This window comes from Egretta garzetta, unplaced genomic scaffold (genome assembly GCF_000687185.1).
Source record: "Egretta garzetta isolate BGI_Z169 unplaced genomic scaffold, ASM68718v1 scaffold319, whole genome shotgun sequence".
In the NCBI taxonomy this organism is placed as follows: Eukaryota; Metazoa; Chordata; class Aves; order Pelecaniformes; family Ardeidae; genus Egretta; species Egretta garzetta.
The window spans coordinates 1258936-1279414 of NW_009260769.1; the positions used below are offsets into that span (position 1 = coordinate 1258936).

Genomic DNA, 20479 nt, shown 5'->3' on the forward strand with positions numbered 1-20479 from the left:
ATCTGGTGGCAAGTTTTGACCTTAAATAGACTGTCGTGCAACTTTGGCTGAAAATCAGTATTTATTACTTGTACTACAGATGTTGTGGGGCCATAGTCTCTGGATTGTAAATGACTTGTGTAAAATAGGTAAAAATGCCATGCAAGACTGAAAATGTATGTAATTTCTACATGGGATTTCACGACCTAATACTGAGGAGTTTGGATTCATATTAAAAAGAGAATAGGATAATACAATTTACTTAGTCAGGAATTTACAGAGTGTATTTAAATACACACATAAAAAAAAATCAAATGGTTCAGATTTTTGCTTATAATCGTGCAAAGAAGAGCAGAATGCCAGCATTTAAAATAATTCAAACCGCGGAACATAACAAGAAATAAGAGTTTTCTCTTTTTCTTGATTAATTAAGTTGTATTACCTTCCTAAAGTCCTTTTTCACAGCATTTGACAAATTTGAAAGTACTGCAGACATCATAATTCCTTGAATCTTCATATTTCTATCTGTTTTTTTGCTTTTTTTCTACTATTTTTCTACTGCTTTATTCTACTATTCATCTACAGGATAGGAAAAAAGATGTTTCTGTGTGTCTCTTCTCAGGGTATAATAATTGATATCCATCTTTGTCAGCAAGTTTCCACATGCTACTGAAGTATACTGGAAAACTGCAGTTTCCCACAATTCCTGTATTGGTCCTTAAAAAATAAACCTTTGTACATTGAGGGTTAATCAGTCTGCCTTTTGATAGAGACTGCAACATTTGGCTATTACTAGCTCCGTGAGGAACTGGTTTAGGGGAAGTCTTGGCTGGGAGTGAGGTAAAATCATAGAATCACTTTGGTTGGAAAAGACCTTTGAGATCATCCAGTCCAACCTTTAACCTAACCCTGCCATCCCACCACTAAACCATGTCCCTAAGCACCTCATCTGCCCATCTTTTAAATACCTCCAGTGATGAGGACTCTACCACCTCCCTGGGCAGCCCATTCCAGAGCCTGACAACCCTTTCGGTGAAGAAGTTTTTCCTAATGTCTAGCCTAAACCTGCCCTGGCGCAGCTTCAAACCATTCCCCCTCATCCCATCATCTGTTACCAGGGAGAAGAGGCTGACCCCCACCTCCCTGCCGGCTCCTTTCCAGGGAGTTGTAGAGGGCAATCAGGTCTCCCCTCAACCTCCTCTTCTCCAGACTAAATAACCCCAGTTCCCTTAGCCATTTCTTGACACAGTCAATTGACTACATAAAGGCACTGTCATCACAGTGAGTCTGTGGGAAGAGAGCTCACCCAACCTAAGAGTTCAATTCCTCTAAAAAAAGTCTTATTTATTTGATGCCCCAAATGACTTGATTCAACTTCCTAAATGATTAGGATACTACATATTTAATTTTGCCTTGTTAATTTTCTGTGGGTTTAAGAGAGATAAGTAGTTTAAGGAATCAAAAGGGTGTTAAATCCAGCACAAGGGACAGGGCAAGGCTATAGAGCTAGGAACACGCCTGGGGAAGGATGAGGAGGAATAGGACTGACTGGCCCCATTTGAATTGAGGTGCAGCCCATCCTTAAGGTGCAGCACAGCATCTTGTCCTAGAAGGTTCCTTTGGTCCTGCCATCTGAAGGTTGCCCCTTTCTGTTCTGTTACTTTTTCACACTGAAACTGGATCTCTGCCTGCCCCCTCGGCTTTGGATGTAGAACTGCATTGAGATTCTGGATTTTGGTTTCCTGCCTCTAGCCTGAATTTAATATTGGCACACTCTTTGTGCACTTTGTCACTGGTACTATTCACAGACCTTGACCACAGCACCTCCTCTGTGTTATCAAGTATTTTCACATCTTGTGAGGTCTGCATCCTTTCTGCAGGCAATTTTGATGTGATCTTGCAGTACTACTGCCTGCTGCTTATTTTCTTATGAGACAGATAAACTACTGTTTCACTAACTCATTAAACAGCCCTTTTTGCTGGAAAAGAAAACAGTCCTGTTCAATCTTTGCCATTTCTCTTACCCCCCAGCTTCACTCTGTTAGGTAATGTAATGTTAACATCATAAACTGAATTAGATAACAAGCTGACATACTCTTAATGCGTAAGTTAACCTGGAACATAGGCTACTGATCATTTTTTTTAATTGAAGTTTAAATTGTGGAAAACACTCTTCTGTTGCTGTTAAAGTAATCTAAGATAGTTGCCTCTTTTTCCTATCCAAATCAATGTGCTGAATCACTCTGAAATTCAATGGAGTAGCCAGTTATCTTCAGACTAAACGTAATCATTTAGCAGTTAGTGATCATTCTTTAGTTCATAGCAACATGAGGTACTGAAAATCTGTTTTCAGTGTTAGCTACAGTATATTTTTGTAGACTGTCAAAGACACTGATTTTCTGAAGATGTTTTTATTATTGTGTGTGTATATATATACACACGTAACTATAGATATATAAAAAGTATATATATTCTCTCTATATATGTACACACATTATCACTAACATAAGCAAGTATAAGTTTAGTACTTTGGATTGCTAAGAATTTATATATTACCAGCTAGAATTATGCCGTAGGTTATATGAATGTTAGAACAATTGTAGTAGGTGAAATCAGTCTTCATATGAATGCATATAAATTTAAATAAAAGGTCACTTGCATTTTCAATACTTGTGATTGATAACTAAATTATTATAGGTCCAAATGATGGAGCAAAAGGTGAAAAGATTGTCAGAAGAACTGAATTGCCAAAGACAAAATGCTGAGAGTGCTCGTCAGTCTTTAGAACAGAAAATAAAGGCAAAGGAAAAGGAATACCAACAGGTAAAGCAAGAAGAATTTTTTAATTTTTACTTCCTACGGAGGTGAAATTACATGGCTTCTTTTGCGTATCTGCTTTTCAGTTAATTGCAGTGACATTTGATAGAAGGTAAAGGTTGCAAAGGCAATTGAAAAACCAAAACCAAACATCCCAATAGAGGGGACAGGCTGTTGGAGAGATGCAGAATTATGTTAATATTCAGTAGACGATAGAGAAATATGTGTGAGAGATCCAACTGAGATACAAATCCATGAGAAACTAGGCTTCATTGTTCACAGAATTATGTATATGCGAGTTCAAACTTAATAACTGACTCAGTTATTTCTGTGGAATCTGAGTTAATTTATCATGCGTCTTGCACACAAGAAAATAATTTCTTTAGGATTATATCTCTATTATTCTAATTTTGGTTCATGCTCAGAAGATGGTAAAATACAGGATTAGCGTGTCTTTCGATTCCATCACGCCGGCTTTTGTAGAGAGACAAAGCGTAGCCATATCCCAGGAACTTCTCCGGAGTGAAGTTTTGTTTAGCATAACCCTGATTTGGTTTAGGTCTAAACACTTTGTATTTTTCTTTTTAAGCTTAATAACATAATCAGTGTTAGAAAATCAAAGACATGGATTTGGAAGTGATAGTGCCATTTCAGATGAGCATTTTAAGTCTGCTTTGGGGATTGGGTAAGGGCATTGCCCTAAAGACGATTGCTGTTGTGTCAAATGTTTAACCTGAAATGTTTTCTCCAAGGTACATACAGTGCTGCTACCAATGCTCTTGACTGAAAAAGTGGTTTCACAAAGTCTGTTAGTCTGGATGTGTTGTGATCCCAGTCAGCAACTAAGCACCACATAGCCGCTTGCTCACCCTTCCTCTGCCCTGTGGGATGGGGTAGAGAATTGGCTGGGGGGGGGTGGAGGTGGGGGGAAGGAAGTAAACCCTATGGGTTGAGATAACGACAGTTTAATAAAAGAGCAGAGGAAAATAAAATAATCATAATAACAACGTTAAAAGAATATACAAAGCAAGTGATGAACAGTGCAATTGCTCACCACCCACTGACTGCGCCCAGCCCATCCCCAGGCAGCGATTGCTGGCCCCCAGCTGACTCCAGTTTCTATACTGAGCATGACGTCATATGGTCTGCAATAGCCCTTTGACCAGCTGGGGTCAGCTGTCCTGGCTGTGCCACCTCCCAGCTTCTTGTGCACCCAGCAGAGCATGGCAAGCTGAACAGTCCTTGACTAGTATAAGCACTACTTAGCAATAACTAAACCATCGATGTGTTATCAACGTTCTTCTCATCCTAAATCCAAACCACAGCACTATGCCAGCTACTAGGAAGAAAATTAACTCTATCCTAGCTGAAACCAGGACTAGGTGTTAACCCAGGATCTCAAAGAGATACTGAACCTTGTCTAGATGGTAAATAAGAAGAACTGATCTTTGAATAGCTATAGCATGAAAAAAGTCCGTTGAAAGATTCAAATATAGCAGTTGTTATATTAATCAAAAGATGGGTTGAAGGTTCTTTGCATGAGCTCAGGAAATGCTCCCGATCAGAGGCTTGCAGAAGAGCTCTTTGGAGCTAATATGTACTTTACTCAGCATTAGTTACTAGTGTCAACTACTGTGACACCCAGCTGGTGTCACATCTTTCCCTTCTAAAGCGTATAATACTTCTGACACCTTTTTGTGTCGGAATGCAATTGCAGACTTATCTATATTTGGTTCTGTGTAGAAAAATGCTGAATTTTATATATACATATGTACACACATATATTAACATTGATCTTTCCGGGTTTTCTGTTTATGACAGTTCCACACTCATCCATGCTTTCCCTGATAAACAGGATGCCTTACTGGTGTAGGAAGTGCTTGGGCCCCTTGTGCTGTTTTTGCTCTTGAGCAGAATGTAAGGGGTGCTGGCATCATTTCACAGATATGACTGACTAAAATACAGTGACTTGTGTGCAGGGGGTTCACGCACCTTGGAGCCAGAGCCACATTGCAGAAAATGTCAGCTCTAGTTCCTTCACTGCATATTTACTTTTTTTTTTCTTTTTGTTTTGTTTGACTGGCGACAGTATGGTACTGCGTCTTTTAGTGAAGCAGCTTGCCTGTATGAAGTAACTATGCCCATACTCTAAAACTAATAAGAGAAGCACAAGAGCTTTATTGCCTTTTCCCCTTCACAAGGACCTTAGAATTTATTAGTACAGCATATTGCAACTTTTGCATAGCAATTATTGCTGATAAATATCCTGTTTATTCCTTCATTGCTTTTTATTACCCTCAAACCTCTTATTGTTTTACATCCTAACAAACCTCTGAAATTTGCGCAGAATCACAGTCCAAAGGCATAGGCACAGGCCCCATGAGAAATGACAACTACAGCTGTTTATCCTAATGCATGCCTACTTAGCATGTTATAAGATCCACATGAATTATATTGTCCTACAGATTTCAGGAAGTCTGTTTTGGGAACACTATTTTTTGTGCAGTTTTCATGTCTGCCCTTGTAAGATTATCTTGTTGCTCAGTCCCATGCTAGGTATTATTTTAAGACTGTTTTTTAGTTTTCCTGGGAAAAAAATTAACCCTATAGTATGGTAAGTAAATAATAGCAGAGATTAATTTATCCACTTGTAGTGTAATGTAATTCTTATATGAAACTTTAAGATAAAGAATTTTAATACCATCACTTTCACTAGTTTTAGGTTATTTTTTTTTTCCCTTTCTGCGATAAGAATGTTCCTGTAATGGAGTTTTTAAGCAGATGATGTAAACTAGGTTAGGGCTGTTCTTGCCCATGTGACCCATTGTAGCGTGCATCAAAGTTGTTACCAAACTGTTGTTCACTGTGTAAGACAAGTGTGTCTCAGCAGGCAGTTATCTGCTAGTGAAAATCAGTTGTTACCACTCCAGTAACCAAAATAGAGACTTGTTGTGCTTATGTGTTTATTTCTTTGCTACTGTGCCACTGTTTTCTAGGAACTCTCTTGTCAGCAACGTTCCTTACAAACACTGGATCAGCAGTGCAACCAGATAAGAAACAAACTGAATCAGGAGCTACAGCAAGCCAAAAATGACTTCAATGCTCTGCAGGCAGAATTTGACAAGGTAGGCTTTTTTATATTGAAATCTTCTACTAGGGCTGGTATTTCATTGTCTCAGCAGTACTGACTTAATTTAATAATACATAAACAAAAAAATAATTAATTGTGGGGACTTGTATTAATGTTTTGTACAATTCATATTAGCTGTTCTGTATTTCCCATTTCTCACTGAAACACAATGTATTTAAATATGAGTTACAGGCTTTTAAAAGTTTGGGGCTAGTCCACTTCCCACAGGGAAGGAGATTTGAATGCAGAACAGTGCAGCTAAAATAAACCTGAGAGAAGGACAGCTCAGGCTGATCACAAGAGACACCTTACATAGAAAACGTGCAGAGGTATAGTTTGATAGAGCTAAACTGATCAACAGGTAGTTGCCCTTTGGAACAACAGCCCCATTTCATATACCCTGGCCATGCACTCCTGGTACTTCTTTTTTAGCAGCGCTACCCCTCATGTGACCCTGTAGAGAGCTGATACAGGAGCTGAAAGAGCAAATAAAAAAATTATATATAAATTAGCATATGTGTACACCGGCACAAGTGTTTGCTATCAGTTTAACTCCCTGAACTGGTTGTCCACAAAATCAGATGAGTGTCAGGGCTTGCGTAAAGAGGAACATCAGTACGAAGGAGGTCTTGCACACCTTTGGCAGCAACTAGCTATTAGAACACATTAGTTGGCAGAAAACCACAATTTTAAGGAAGTTAGAAAGCAGCACAAGCCTGAAGAGTGGGTGACCAGAAAAGAGGAATGTTTAAAAGCCTCAAAAAACTCTTGAGAGCAGCTATAAAGCGGTAGAGGTAACTGAATTTCTAAAAAGGGCCACAAGTTTTGGGAAGTTATATTAAGAAGCCCCATTAGCAGGCAGGCTGAACTGAAACAGCATTTCTAAAACTGAAAACAGCTTTCTTGCAGGCTTATTTTATTTTAGACACATGCCCATGGGAATACATTCAGTCTAATGTTTTCAGTGGAGTTTTCTTTATAAGCACGTTCTTTTGTATATGCTTACTTGAAGAAAATTGATTTCGTAGAGAGAAAAATAGGTGCCTTTTAGTTCTTTCTCCAAGAAAGCTAATTTACTACCTAATGACCTCAGAATAGACTTTTCTTTTGCCTTTTTTAACCTGATAATGGCATTTTCTTGCTTTTTAATCTGGAGTATTATAGGACTATTTTGAAAGAGCTAAAACCTGTTCAGTATTTATAAAATCTGTCAATGGAGCAATAAGTGCAGTTATGATCCTAACGTTCTGATTCTCATAGCTTAGAAAAAAGGCTAAAGGCTATTATGATCCCAATCTCATTTGTATCCTACAGATACTGACTGTGGTGATGTAGCTGCAAGTTGAATGTATTAATCCAATTTCAGACAGTCTGGAAATATATGTATTTTAGAGACATATCATCTTTCTGGTCAGAGGCAAAGAAGTGGAAAGGCAATAAGCAGCTATTTTCTAAACCACAGTAAAGAAACCTTAGGTTCATGGTGAGATAAAATAATGTAGCTTTATTTTGTGATGTTGGAGTTTCAGAATGGGAGTCTTAAAAAAAAGTTGTATATGCCTGTGAATACAATGTAGATTTTCAACATTCTTACAGGTAATGGCAGTGAAACAACGCTTGGAACATGATACCAGTGACCTCACCCAGAAGCTGTACAGAGCAGAGCAGGCTTTATTAGCAGCCCAGGCTAAGGAAACTGATTTGACAAGAAGCTTTGAGGTAACCAGTGCAGAAGAATAGTTGATAGAATTAACAATGTAAATTGGCAATCTGTAAACACCAATAGTGTCAAGCATTTACTCACATAGCGTATTTTCCCATAAGCAATCTTTAAACACTTTTACGGATCATCTTAGTGTATCTTAATTGTAACAAAAAATGAGGTCTTCACTAACGTCATGTAGTTTAATGCAATTTGTGGAATTGGCCATGTGGTTAGGATTCACTGCTGTAATGCTGCTGATATGGTTCTAGTTCATATTGTACTTACCTCTTATCAAAAATAGTTTCCTTTTTTTTTTTTTTTCAAGACATTCTTGCTTTTGGTCCTGAAAAAAAAAATATATCAATGCTTGTCTGGTTTGAAAAGTAAATTCTAGAATCATTGACTACTGCTTTGATGCACACTGCCAAACTCAGCAATTTTGTCCAAAGACTTACTAGATCCTGTTTTAAAAACCCACGTTATTCTTAAAGGAAACACAGTCCAACAAATATACATTGCTGTAAAAATTTCCCCCAAATGAAGATAAATTCAGAGAAGTCTTTGGATGCTGCCATACTACCTCATATTCACACATGCAGAAATCTTTTTACTTTAATGTCTCCTTTGTCTTCTTAGTTACATTGCTTTGCTTTGGTAGCAGTTAGAGCAGCTACACTTGAAATTGTTATGGTTGTGCCACTAGAGACCTCTCAGTGCAAATCTGATCCTTTATTTGGAGAATCAGAAGTAGAAAAGAAAGAGAGTTCAATACCTATGTAATCCATGTCACAGTTTGTTTTATTTAAACATTCTTATTTTGCTTGTTGTCTGATGCCATGAGCAGATATACAACAATCTGGCATACCTTCTGCCAAAAATTTACCTGTCAAAATTCTATGAATAAGCTAAAATAGTGGGTTTTGTTCAGATCGGCACAAACGTTGGTACAACTGTAGTATATTGTGAAACTTTAGGTACATTCATGCTCGTAGATTACAATGTCTGGGAACATTCCCAGCTATTGGAATGTGCCTATTTACACTGTTAATTGTTAGAACAGCACTTCGCATGGCTTTGGCCCAGCTGACTAGCACTCTTTCATACAATTCCCAGGCACAGTTTGGGAGTTCACATGAGCCTGGGACCATTCCCAGCAAGCGGTTTGGTTAGAGCAAAAATTGGAAAATAGAAGACTTTAGTGGTACAGATACGGTCTGTTCTATGCCACTTGGCCTTGATGCCAGATAGTGCTCCTTGAAATCTATTTAGTAAATAAATGTAAGCAGTGCCTTCCAGTGGTAAGGCTAATCAAGATAATTTTTGCTCTTCCAATGTATCCCAGAGGAGGAAAGCCTCCATCAAGCTTCTTCACATTCTTAATGTAATATTTCATATTTTTAGACAAAAAAAAAAAAAAAGAAAGGTAGTTTATAGCAGGTATTGTGGACTCATGCGCTTTCTGGCTTTGAAATTATGGAGTCAGGTTAGATTTGATACAGTTTTTTGAGATCTCATTGTTAGAGAGCATCTAATTTGTGGAAATACCTTTTTTGCTGCACATTCTTGAGAGTCCTTCATTTTATCTGCTGGTCTTGTATCCATCTTACTAGGCTGTATCTATAGTCAGATGTTTTTCTTCATAGTTTTTGTCTTGGTCAGCCAATTGAACAGCTGGTGACAGTGATTTTGTATTAGAACATGACCAATTTATAAAGTGTAATTTTGGGGAGTAATATTTGAAGAGATCAGTTACACTGTAGTTCTCTATTTTAAAACTCACACATGAGAAGGCATGGTATATGTCAGCAGAACACAGGGCATGGCTTGTCTTCCTCACTCTTGTAAATAAGTATAATGCAAAAAATTAAATTAATTGTTTTGAAGTCTCAGAGGCTTTGTTAACAGTAGATTTTGTTTATAGCAAGAGAAAACAAGAGTAAGATTGGCATTTATTTTCCTTTATTAAAAGGAAATTGTTACCATCTTACACTACTGGTCTAACTACCCAGTGGAGAATACAGTTGTTTTCCACTGGTTAATCCACTGCTGTGTTTAGTCCTTACTGTATAAAAAAAACTTGTGTTCCAAAAAAGTCGCAAAATAGATACACTTGTGAGACACACAGGTTATGCTTAGTCTAAGGACTACTAAGCTTTGCAATGCTGATATCTCAATAGCTTAGCAGTTCTGGCATCTTAGCATACGGTTTATATTTTGATGGTACAAGCAAGCCCATAATTATTCTTGGAAAAATTGGTCAGTCAGTCCCTAAACTGCTCGTAAGACTGCCTTGTGAAGAGTTACTCCAGAATAATACTGCTACCTATATATAGGTTCTGGAATTTGCTTTGCTTTGGTTTTTGCTTTTTCAAGGGACAATTGCAGAATGGCTAACTTGAGTAATACAACATACATGTAGATTGATAATTGGATTGAAACCAAATTGTTTCTTCTGCTTATAGCTTTGGAAAGTGTAAATGACTAGTTACTATCAGATACTAGTCCATTAAATTATGGGTTCCTGGGTTTTGCTGAGTGCTACTTATTAGGAATATTGGCACCAAATCAAAATAATTCGACCTTTCAGCCATTTCAATTCCTTAAACTTGTCTGTGTTTTCTTTCCATAGATCACCCTAGATTTTCTAATGAACAGGCTTGCTTAGTTCATGTTCTTGTATTGCATCTACCTATGGTGGTTTGAACGCAAGAAGTTTGGACACTTGCACGTCTTTGAAAAATCATTGTTAAGATTACTAGAAAACTTTCTTCATTGTAACTTGTGATTGGATTTTTTTTTTAAACTGTGGGTAGGGAAGGCTATGAGTAGAAGGGAGGGTAACTGTTAGTGACAGTGACAATTTTAATCATGTTCTGAGAGAGATTTATTTGTGTTGTTGCAAAAACAAGCCTGCCATGCCAGCAAGCTTTTAATTTTTTTCATCCAGACCTTTCCATTTCTTGAGCTTGCCTTTTGTGAATTGCTGCCCATCTGCTAGCAGTAAACGGATGAATAATTGACGGCCTGTTTCCAATTGGGCCATGCCAGTTCCATGCCATCTGTTGTCCAGCAGCACAGGAGTTCAGAGAAAAAGGATTAGTTTCCTTAAAAGAACTTTTATTTGGCTTTCTAGATGCAATGTAGCTACATATTTTTATTTGTGTGGTTTTTTTTTTTTAAACAAAAACCCCCTCCATTTATTTGGAAAAAAATACTATTAATGGCAAAACAACCCTCTGAGAGAGTAAGCACTTCTAAAGAAAATTTCACCAGCATTGCCATGATGATGATGATGTTCAGTGGAAAGAGAACTTGTCTCTACATGAGATGATAGGTGAAACCTGATCTATACATTTCTTGTTAATTCTGATGCCATTGCAGGGATTTGTTTCCTTTGTTGCTTGGGAAAGTAGCCTAATTTCGTCAACTCAGATTTTGTAGGATATGCCCTGTCCTGTCTCGATCTGTTTGGGGCAGGTCATGTGGAGCAGTTTGCTCTATGCAAACAAGGGGCATGCTAACTATGACAACTAGCAGCATCTCTCAGATGCTGTCAACTAGTTAAGAATAGTTCAGTTTATATTCCCAAGCAGCGCTTTGGGCAGCTAGGCCTGGGTTCCTAAGACTTAATGGGGCCTAGTGTTATATCTTTCTTTTGATTTAAATGAACCAAATTCTTTGATCTTCTTGGAAATTCACATGAAATATTGCCTTATTTGGGTTTGTTTTAGGAAGTGAAGCAGGAGAAAAACCTTCTTGACTGTCAACTTGAAAAAAAATTGCAAGAGATCCACCAACTTGAAGAAGAACTAAATATGATCAAGCAGTCTCTAAAGCAGAGCCAGAATTTTGCAGAAGAGATGAAAAGTGAGTTTGATATTTAAATTTGCAGAAGTTCTGTTGCATGTTTAATGATATATGTTTTCTGCAACCCTGTAAGTTTCATTGTGAATTAAGTAAAAAGGTTTCCAATGTGGGTTCAGTATTTTTAACCAACATTGACTTTGTCCTAAATGGAAATGAATTTTTGTCTACTAATATATACAGTTCCTGAAGCTACACAATTTTGAAATTAATCTAAGTGTATTGAACTTATCAGCAAACTGAATTTCATAGAACCTATTTGAATCAGAAAACTTCTCTTTTGTAATTCTTTTCATATGTTCCACAGAGTTTAATAAACAAAGATATGAAAATATTACATAACCATTGATAGTTGAGTCTTGCTTGTAGTGTTTGTTTTTAATTGAGGATACAGTTTTTCAGGAATTGAGTTGAAATATACCTTGTAGTTCTGCTGGATCTGGCTAAAAAAGGGGATAGATTCCCACTCATTTCTGTGCAGCCATCAAACTTCATGTAAGATTTCAAAGTGAAGCTTTTGAATTTGATTCTGTTCTCCTTAAAATTAATGATCAAACTTTTTATTGCCTTTCAACTGATGATTTGGTTTCAATCATATAGAAAATTTGCAGCCTTTACCAGCTAGCTAGTGGAACGTAATGCCTTTCCCCTGCCCTGCTGTGTACTTATCCTTGGTGGTTCTTTGTCTGTTCCTATCAGGGCAGGGAAACAATTTTGACAATTTGGAAAATGGCTGAGTAGAATTAGACATTCTTTGACAGAAATGGAGTATAAGACTGATCACTGCTGCTTTATATAAAAATTTGATGAAAAGGAGACACAGAAACAACAGGTAGTTACACCTGAGAAATAAGGACTGACTGGCTTGGAGTGCAGACTTGTGTCAGCAGACTGCAGAGTGGAAAGTTGACTATGTCTATGAGTACATATTGTCCAATAGCCTAAGGTGATATAGACAATCCTATATCCAGTGATCTAACTTGAGAGTAATGCTTTGCTCTAGAATGAAAATTGAAAACAGTAAAAGTAAATAGTAATATTTAATCTAGAAAGTTATCAGTAGAACTGCCAGTAATGACTGGCAAATGTTTGATGGTGTTTTCTTTTACAGATAAGAATACTTCTCAGGAAGCAGAGCTGAAGCTACTGGAAGAGAAATTTAAAAAACAAGAGAGCTCCCTTTCTCTGGAGAAACTGAAAGTATCTTTAGCTGACATGGAAAAGCATCAAGATTCTATGCAAGATCTGCTCAAGGAAAAAGATAATCATATCAAAGAACAAAGATGTAAAATAAGCAAAATGGAGGAAGAATCAGAAGCTTTGCAGAGGCTCCTTGGATTCAAACAGAGAGAATGTGAAGAACTGCAAAAAGAAGCTAGTGCTTTTTCTCAATGGAAAAATGAAAATGATGATCTTATAAATAAACTTAAGTCTGAAAAGGAAAGTATGCTGACTCATATTAATGACTTGGAGAGTTTCCTTCAAAGTCAGCAAACCAAAAATCATGAGCATAGTGAGAAACTCAGAATGATGGAAACTGAAAGTGACAGGAAAAGCACAGAGATTAGAGAACTTAAAGACATGCTGGAATGTAAAAGTGCAGAATTAGAAGAACAAAAAAAAGCTTTTGATGAACTTCAGCGGAAAGCAGAATGTTCTGATAAAAAGTACTGTAAAGAGATAGAAAATATGTCCTGTAAAATATTGCAGCTTACCAACCAAGTTGGTGAACTAGAAGAAAAGTTACAGTTAGCAGCAAGTGAAGGGCTGCAAAGGGAGCAATGTTATCATGACCTGCTTGGTGAATATGAAAAAATCTGTTGTCTTGTAAAAGCAAAAGATACTTCAGAAGTGACAGAAGATGGAGAAGTTGATTTACAAAGTAGTCAGGATAAAACTGGTTTAGATAATACACAACTTGCAGCAAATAACTCCATTGCTGAGGATCATGGATGTGCAAGAGCTCTTCTAGAAGTAGAAAAAAAGGATCTGGCCATTTTACGAGATCAGGTCTCTTCTCTTGAGATTTCATTAGTGGCTCAAAAGCAGCTGAATTCGACTCAGCAACAGCAGTATGAAAACTTACTGCAAATAAAGCATGAAACAGAAGAAAAATTATTTAATGTGGAACAGATGCATGAAAGCTTTGTGACAGAAACTAAACAGCACATTAGTAACTTGCAAGCAGGTATTTCAGCACGTCAGAAATTAGTTGAAAAAACTTCAGCAATTCTTGAGGAAAAGGACATGCAACTGCAAACTCTGAATGAAAGGTTAGAAAACCAGCAAGCTGAGCTTCAGAATTTAAAGATCAATAATAACTTGCTTGAGGATTCAGTAAGACAGCTGAAGCTCATGTCTGGAACTTGGAATTCAGAGAAGAAGGACATGTCTTCAATAATATGCTCATATAGCAAAAAAATTGAGGAACTTACTGAAGAAAATGCAACCCTTAGGGATTTAAGCAGAGCTTTGGAGCAAGAGCAAATAGCCTTACTGGAATCAAATAAAAGTATTTCTGATAGTTTAAAGGAAAGAGAAGAAATAATTTCTGAAATGTCTGGAAAACACAAGGAGGAAAGACAACGTATTGAATCAAGAACTGAAGAAATCAAAACAGAGCTTGAAGTTTTGCAAGCAAAGTGTAAGTCAGTGGAAGAAGAAAATGCAAACATGATGAGCATTCTGAGAGAGCAGACAATTGAATTTGAGGAAAAGAAAGCAAAATTAGAACAAGAGAAACAGGTATTTAGTGAAAATAAAGATATCTTATGTAAACTAATAGCCTCAGAAGAAATAAAAAAGGACTTGGTTCAAGAACTTCAGCAACTGCAGTCAGAATTTTCCAGTATCCAACATGTGCCTTTGACGGAGCTTGACTGTTTAAGAGGGGAAAAGTTAAATGTCAGGGCAACACAAAATACAATGCAAGACAAATGTGGCATTGCATTTCAAGACAAGGAGCAATTGGGGAAGGAACTAGAAACAAAAAGTGAACCTCTAATGTGTGACCTTAGTTGTGAACAGAGACTCCATTCAGAACAGTTGAGGAAGTCCATCGAAGAAAAGGATGTTGAGCTGAATAAGTACCAAGTTAAGCTTGAGCTTCTTCAAATGGATTTTGAGGACAGAGAACTCTCCCTAGAGAACTACAGGTTAGAAGTGATGCAACTGGACACTGCTTTAAAAGGCATGGCAGTAAAACTTGAGAAAAGTGTGAGAGAGAAAGAGAGACTGCAGCAAGAACTATTGTCTGTTAAAGAGTTGAAAACTTCAGATTCGTCACTTACAGCATTAGATGAAGATGGCCACTCACTGGAGTATAATTATGATAGCGTTTCCCAGAATTGTGGCAAAAGAGGAATGGATGAAAGTTATTCATCAGTCTTGCTGGCATCCTCTTTGCAGGTAATGATAAACAATCTGAGCAAGCTCGAGAAAATGTGTGAGAGGTTGCAGAGTGAGAACATTGTATTAGCCTCTGGATTTAAAGACTCAAAAACTAATAGCATCACAGGTATTGATAAAGTGGCAGAGGAGAAAGAGAACATCATGAATGCAGATAGAAATTTAAATGTGGAGAAAGCTATTTTTCCTGATGAACTTATGGATCAAAGTGATAACAGCAATCTGAGAATGTATTTTGATAATAAGGAAATGGCCTTCGGACTTAACGAATGCAGTACTGGACCCGGTTCTGACTACGAAGATTTAAAATTATCCAGCAAAGAAGTTAAAATACACTTTGCTGAAGTAAGAGAGAAACTCTTGTCTTTCCAGAATGAACATATAAAATTATATGAACAACACTGCAGTATGAGCTCAAAGATATCTGAGCTACAGTCTTGTATTGAAATACTGAAGGCAGAAAATTCTGCATTGTCAACAAGTCTGAGCAATGCTCATCTAGATTCTGAGAGAGTGCTGCTATCTTCTAGCCAAAATGACACGGTGTCTAAATTAGATGAAACGAAGTCCATGGTTTCTTCCTCAGATCTTTCTGAAAGTCCGTGTTTTATAAATGTAAGTGAGGTGGTTGATTCTTTTAACAGTGGTATGTGCAAATGGACAGAGGAAATTAATCAGCCAGACAGTTCTGCAGCAATAATTCCAGAAGGTGCAACAAAAGTTTTGGTTGAAAATTGTCATAATGATCACAAATTTGACTCTGTTAGAGAGCCAAGGAGTATTACTCCTAGAATATCTAACCTTGAGAGCAGAATTGAAGAACTTCAGATGCTGTGTCAGACATATGAGAAGGCCATTAAGGTGCTCGAAGACCAATTTCAGATTCAAGAGAACATGAAAAATGAGGAAATACAAGAGCTGAAGAAAGTTATACTTTCTGAAAGAAAAGAAATAGATCACCTCAAACAGCAAACTCTGTCTGACAAGGAGGAATGGCAGCAGAAACTGAGTAACATGACTATGGAGATGGAGTGCAAACTGGCAGCAGAAAGAAAACAGACTGAGAACCTGTCTTTGGAGCTGGAAGCAGCAAGACTCCAACTACAAGTCCTTGATTTAAGTTCTCGTTCACTGCTGTGCACAGATATTGAAAATGTAAGTAATTGCAGTCATGCAAATCAGTTATATGTAAACCTTTTGATTTATGGTAAGCCAAATATAAATTTTGAAATTAAATGTGTTTAAAATTGTGTCCCACAGAAGCAATACTGTTCTTTAGAGAAAGTAGAAAAATAATCTGTACCTTGAGTTCTGGTTTATGCATTACAGGGATCATGAGAAATAACAAATGATGACAAAACCAACAGGTTTAGTCTATTAGAGATGTGTAATACTTTGTGCTACTTAAGTTTTTCTTCAAGTCTGTGTCAGTGTGGATCCTGCTGTGTTAGTGGGTGTGCATACACTGTATGTATCTGTACTGTGCTTACAAGCTTAGGTCTCTGAATTAGCAGTCAGTTAAAGATGCACACAATTCCCACGTCCCTTCATGGGACAAGCAAACTAGGACTGCTTCCACACCTCTAATTCCTTTTGGTACTGTCAGCAGCAGAACAGAATGATCTGGTAGCAGAAGTTAATTTGCATTTCAGCCTGAATTCCTTCAAAATACATATGGGAACAAGAAATATTGGAGCTCTTGTATTTTTTTTTTTTTCAGCGCTCTAGATAGCATACAACCAATGAATTGTTGGGAGCAGCAGAATCAAAACTTCACTCAGAATAGAGGAAAACCAGTTTAATTCTTGCATACAGTGTATTAGACTAATTTCCCTTAAAAATAAATCTAGCAGGTGCATTTTCTGTTTGTGAGAATTCCAGTTTTGACCATTAAGTCCTGTGCAAGTGTCCTCCAGTGCTCAGCAAACATAGAGTCAGAAATTAAAAATTTAACACTGCTCTCACATCTTGAAGATCTACATTTTGGCCAACTGTGCAACACTGAGCAACTGCTCTTTGCAGAGAAGAAAATCTTTCACTTATATGTGTTGCTTGTGATTCACATAGAGCATCCGCACTGATATATAGACTCTTGAAAGAAATACTCTTTCTTACCATACATAGCTGGAGCTTTTTTAAAATTAAGTACTCGATACAGATCATTCGGGTGCTGCCTTCAGACCCAGTTCTTTTTTGGAGTCCTCAGGTTTTGAAGTTACTAATTTTTATTGTTTCAAATGAGAGCATCAGGTGGCGCCAGATGTAAGCTTAGCTCTCACAGGCAGTGGTAACTTGGAAAAGGGATTGTATGAGGATTTGGGCTTGTGTCCCTTGAAGATTCTCTGGTGTTTAATAGAGGGTGAGCAGTAAACCTTTCCCCCACTCGTGATACTAATAATTTTTCACTTTGTCACATAGACACCGATGTTCCCAAAACATGGAGGCTTGTGATATCTTTGCACTTAGTCTTTCAGTAAATTTGGCTGAAGTTTCTCCCTCAGTATCTTTAAAACCTCTTGGCTAAAGATGCATATGTGTATAAATAAGTGTAAATCCTTTCCAGAAAGCAGGTTCTGAAGTAGAGAGGGATGCTATCTATTTATTTTGCACAAGAGGAGTAGCTTTACTAGTTTAAGAAAACTTTTAAAACTCACCTTGTTTTGTTCATATATGTATTCTTTCTCTTTTCCTTTTTTTAATGGATTGATTCTTAACCCTTGCAGAACACTGAACAAGAAAACAATAGTCCTTCTCAATCGGAAGTGCCTATTGAGAACTCGGTACTGAAAAACAATAAACCTAAACTAATCCCCATTGAGAAAATGGCTGTAGGAAATACTTCTATGTGTGAAAATGTAACTGAGACTCCTGAAGCCAGATTAATGGAAGATTATACTGAGAAGATTTCAGGAGAACATGAGTGTAGAAATATGTCAGGAAAAATAACCAGCCCTTCAGACCATCCCAGTGCATTGTCATTTTCCAATAGTAGTATGTTTTTGAGCTCAGGCGATTTCTATGAAAATCAAATAACCACTGAAACACTTCAGGAGGAGACAAAACAACAGACTGCTGAAAATGTGAAGCTGATCTATGAGACAGAAGCAAGCCATGAACATGTTGATTTACTAATGAAAGTTGAGCAGTTAAACTCAGAGCTGAACTTTCAGAATGCACAATTAACTCCAAAGAGCTCAGCTTTTGCAGAACTGGAAGAAGCTACTGTACTTGTTAAGGAAGAAAACCGTGACATAAAGGAAAAAATGGAATCAGTCTCTGTCAAAGAGCAGCAATTGCCTCTTAGAGTATTCTCGTTAGAAAAAGAACCTGAGAACATGAAGTCTGAGCTGGAGATATATGAAGTTAGGTTGTCTAATGCAGCAGACATATTGGATGATGTAGAAATGATCAAGAGAGAATGTCATGGACAATTTCTTGCAGCTGAAAATGAACAGAGGAGTTCAAAATCTGAGCAAGTTAATATTGAGAACGATGCCTTGTTCAGAGAGCATGATATTGAAATGCTTCAGGCAAAATGTCAGCAATTAGAAACGGAGAGGGAAGTTAACCTGAAAACTATTTCTAGCTTTCAAGAGCTCCTTGTTTCAGTCACAGCTGAGAGAAACCATATTGGCCAACAACTGAATATTTTGTCTGAAAATAAAAAAGAACTGGATGAGAAGTATCAGAAGCTACAAGAGAAATTAAAAGAGCTAGAATCAACTAAGGTGGATTCTGCTGAATTAATTGGAAGATTAGAGGGTGAAGTGAGGACACAAACAAATCTGCTTGAGACTGCAGAATCTGATGTAAATCAATTATCAAATGAAAAAGATCATCTTCTGCAGAAGCTGCAAAGTTTGGAAAATGATGCTGTGTCTTTTGCCTTAGAAAAAGGAAAACTCCAAAACGAAACAGCAGATTTGAAGAAGGAGAAAGAGCTGATTGTAGGAGAGTTGGAAATGATGCAGAGTAAATTAAGTTCATCAGAAATGGAAAATTCAAAGCTTTCCAGATCTTTGGAAGGCTTGTTAATGGAAAAAGGTGAACTTGCTGCTAGACTCAGCTCAGCACAGAAAGAAGTGGACCAAATGCGATATGGAATTGAGAAGCTGAAAGTAAAAATAGAATCTGATGAGAAGAAAAAACACCATGTTGCTGAAAAGCTGAAAGAAAGTGAACGGAAAGCTGACTCTCTTCTTGATAAAATAGAGAGGCTTGAAAGAGAACTGGAGATGTCAGAGAAAAATCTAGAAGATGCAGTTATTCAGTCAGAGACTGCTAAAGCAGAGGCAGAAACATTAACAATGGAGATGGAAGAGATGACTGAAAAGCTGAAATGTTTTAACTTACAAATTGATGACCTCAGCTCACAAAAAGAGTGTTTGGCTAAAGATTTAAAGGAAAAGCAAGAAAGAATCCTTGAACTAGAGTCTTCAAATTTGACTAGAGCAAAACTGTTAGAAGAAAAGGAGGAAGAAAAGATGCAAATCAAGGATGAATTTGAAAATACTATGGCATTGCTGAAATCTGAGCTCAAAGATATAAGTCAGAAATTAGAGTTTTCTTGCAAGGAGGAAGCAGATGCTAGAGCAAAAGAGCAAATCTTGATCAATCAGGTGGCTCACCTTGAGCAGGATAAAACAATATTATTACATGAATGTCAGGAAATAAAAAATGAAAATACCAAATTGGATCAAATGAGGGAAGTACTCGCTCAAGAATTGATGGCTTGTAAACAAAAACTTAATGAAAAGGTGCAGGAAAATGGTGCTCTTCAAAAGCAGGTGAAAGAAACAGAAGAGCTGTCTCTACAGCTGACACACATGCAACGTGAGCATGAATGTTGGCACCAGGAAAAAAAAAGGCTGCAGAGTTTGATTGCTGAGTTGAAGCTGAGGGACCAACATTTTTCTGATAATGAAACCTTTCCGGATATCCTGAATGTTCTAAAAGCGTCTTACAAGGACCTTGAGAAGGAACTGGAATCTACGGTTTGTGAGAAGAGCACTTTGTGTAAAAAGGTAATACTGTTTCCACTAGGATAGAGTTCCCTTTTTAGAAGTGAGGATAAAGTGCCCTCTGGGCTTACCACTTCCTTAATAAATTATATCTTAAAATAACTTTAACTTCAGCCTTTTACAGTAAGCATCCTATTTTTAAAATTATGTTTTCAATGCAATCATGAGTTTGCATTGAAATTACAGAGCTGGAAAGTACAACATTGTTTTGAGTAGGATGAATGGGAAGGTTGCTTGAAAGTAGGTGTAAAAGTTTAAGTAATAGGATAATGCAGGATAGTTTCCTCTTTCCTGTAGAATAAAAAAGAGGAAAGACAAATTAGTATTGGGTGAGTGAGGATTTATATCAAGAATAAGTACTTGGGGAGCTCAAAAGAAAGTGAAACAACAATTGGACACTTGCTGTGTGAAAACAGCATTAGCCTGTTGCTAATTAGCACTCTTGCTTGGAGTTGGACCAGCTATGGGAATAAAATAACGCGTCTTAAAAATTGCTTGTTGCACATAAGAAAATTCTTTGGAGGTTGTGATGTGTATTAGAAATAATTCTGGAAA

The 20479-nt window shown here is 37.2% G+C and overlaps 1 protein-coding gene across 1 annotated transcript in view; it reads left to right on the forward strand.

The window, feature by feature from the left end:
* The window catches only part of CENPF (centromere protein F), a 41816-nt gene that overhangs the window by 11312 nt on the left and 10025 nt on the right, over window positions 1–20479 (forward strand). Inside the window, exons 7-12 of the mRNA XM_009646190.2 lie at window positions 2677–2802; window positions 5793–5921; window positions 7523–7645; window positions 11363–11498; window positions 12607–16058; window positions 17627–19927. Of these exons, the coding sequence (XP_009644485.1) occupies window positions 2677–2802; window positions 5793–5921; window positions 7523–7645; window positions 11363–11498; window positions 12607–16058; window positions 17627–19927 (6267 nt within the window). The remainder of the gene's footprint in view (window positions 1–2676; window positions 2803–5792; window positions 5922–7522; window positions 7646–11362; window positions 11499–12606; window positions 16059–17626; window positions 19928–20479) is intronic.